This window comes from Penaeus monodon, chromosome 31, assembly GCF_015228065.2.
Source record: "Penaeus monodon isolate SGIC_2016 chromosome 31, NSTDA_Pmon_1, whole genome shotgun sequence".
Lineage (NCBI taxonomy): Eukaryota > Metazoa > Arthropoda > Malacostraca > Decapoda > Penaeidae > Penaeus > Penaeus monodon.
In genome coordinates this window covers 12,045,689-12,046,600 of record NC_051416.1, presented here as the reverse complement: position 1 = coordinate 12,046,600, position 912 = coordinate 12,045,689, and the positions used below count along the sequence as shown (strand labels likewise).

The 912-nt window shown below is 59.0% G+C and overlaps 1 protein-coding gene across 1 annotated transcript in view; it reads right to left on the bottom strand.

Annotated features, from left to right (window-relative positions):
- Positions 1-580, bottom strand: part of LOC119592839 — a 1,036-nt gene extending 456 nt beyond the window's left edge. The window contains exon 1 of the mRNA XM_037941742.1: positions 1-580. This exon is cut by the window's left edge and continues 456 nt beyond it. Coding sequence (XP_037797670.1) covers positions 1-580 — 580 coding nt within the window.
- Between the last annotated feature and the right edge of the window lie 332 nt (positions 581-912).

Genomic DNA, 912 nt, shown 5'->3' with positions numbered 1-912 from the left:
TCGCGTCGTGCAGCCCGCCCGAGGAGCGAGCGAGCGGGTGGTGCAGCGGGTCTTGCACTTGCTGCTGCTGTTTCTCGGGCCTCGTCAGCTGCTTCTTCATGGACAGGCTCAGCTGCGACGGGAGGGAGATCGAGCTCGAGGTTCGGATGGAGTCGAGGCTCGTCGCCCCGCCATCACGAGTGAGGCTTACTCTCGTACCTCTGGCACCGCCCGCGCCGCTGCCTGTGAGATGTACGATGCTGTCCGCCTTCACCTGACGAACTTCAGGACTGCTGCTGCTTGACATGACACTGTCAAGGCTGAGCTGGCTCTCGATGACCTCGGAGCTGGTCTGAGGGTAACTCGAGCTGCAGGAAAGTGGCTTCTTGCCATTAACGCTCTCCCTCGCGACGCCATCATTGTTGGCGCTGGAGGCAACCGCGTCGCTGGTCCTCTCCTCTTCCTTGGCCTCTGCGTCGGAGTCTTCGGTCGCCTTCCTGACGTAGGTGGTGGCGACGCTGGACTCCTCGCCCTCGAAGGAGCTTTCGGGCGTGCCCCTGCTGGCAAGCCGGACCGCCGTTGACCTCGTGAGTGACGTCATCGCGTGCCCCGCCCCCTGGTGTGCCCGCCCCCCGCGCCTGCTTACGTGGCCATCGGAGACGCCGCGACGCTGCTCGAATTCGCCGTGGCCGCCCGCGTGACGTCACTCAAGCGCCCTACGTCATCGCTCGGTTCTAAAGACATTATAGGAGCGATAATGTCTTTATCCAGTTCCTCGATTTCTCTCTGTTTAGCCCTTCTTCTTCTACCACTTTTCCTTCTTCGGTATACAGGAAAGAGGAGAGAAAAAGAATTGTTTTATAACGACAATTCTTTCTTTTCTTCTACGGAAAACAGGAGACAGGGCAAAATTCCGGAAAACTTATAACGACA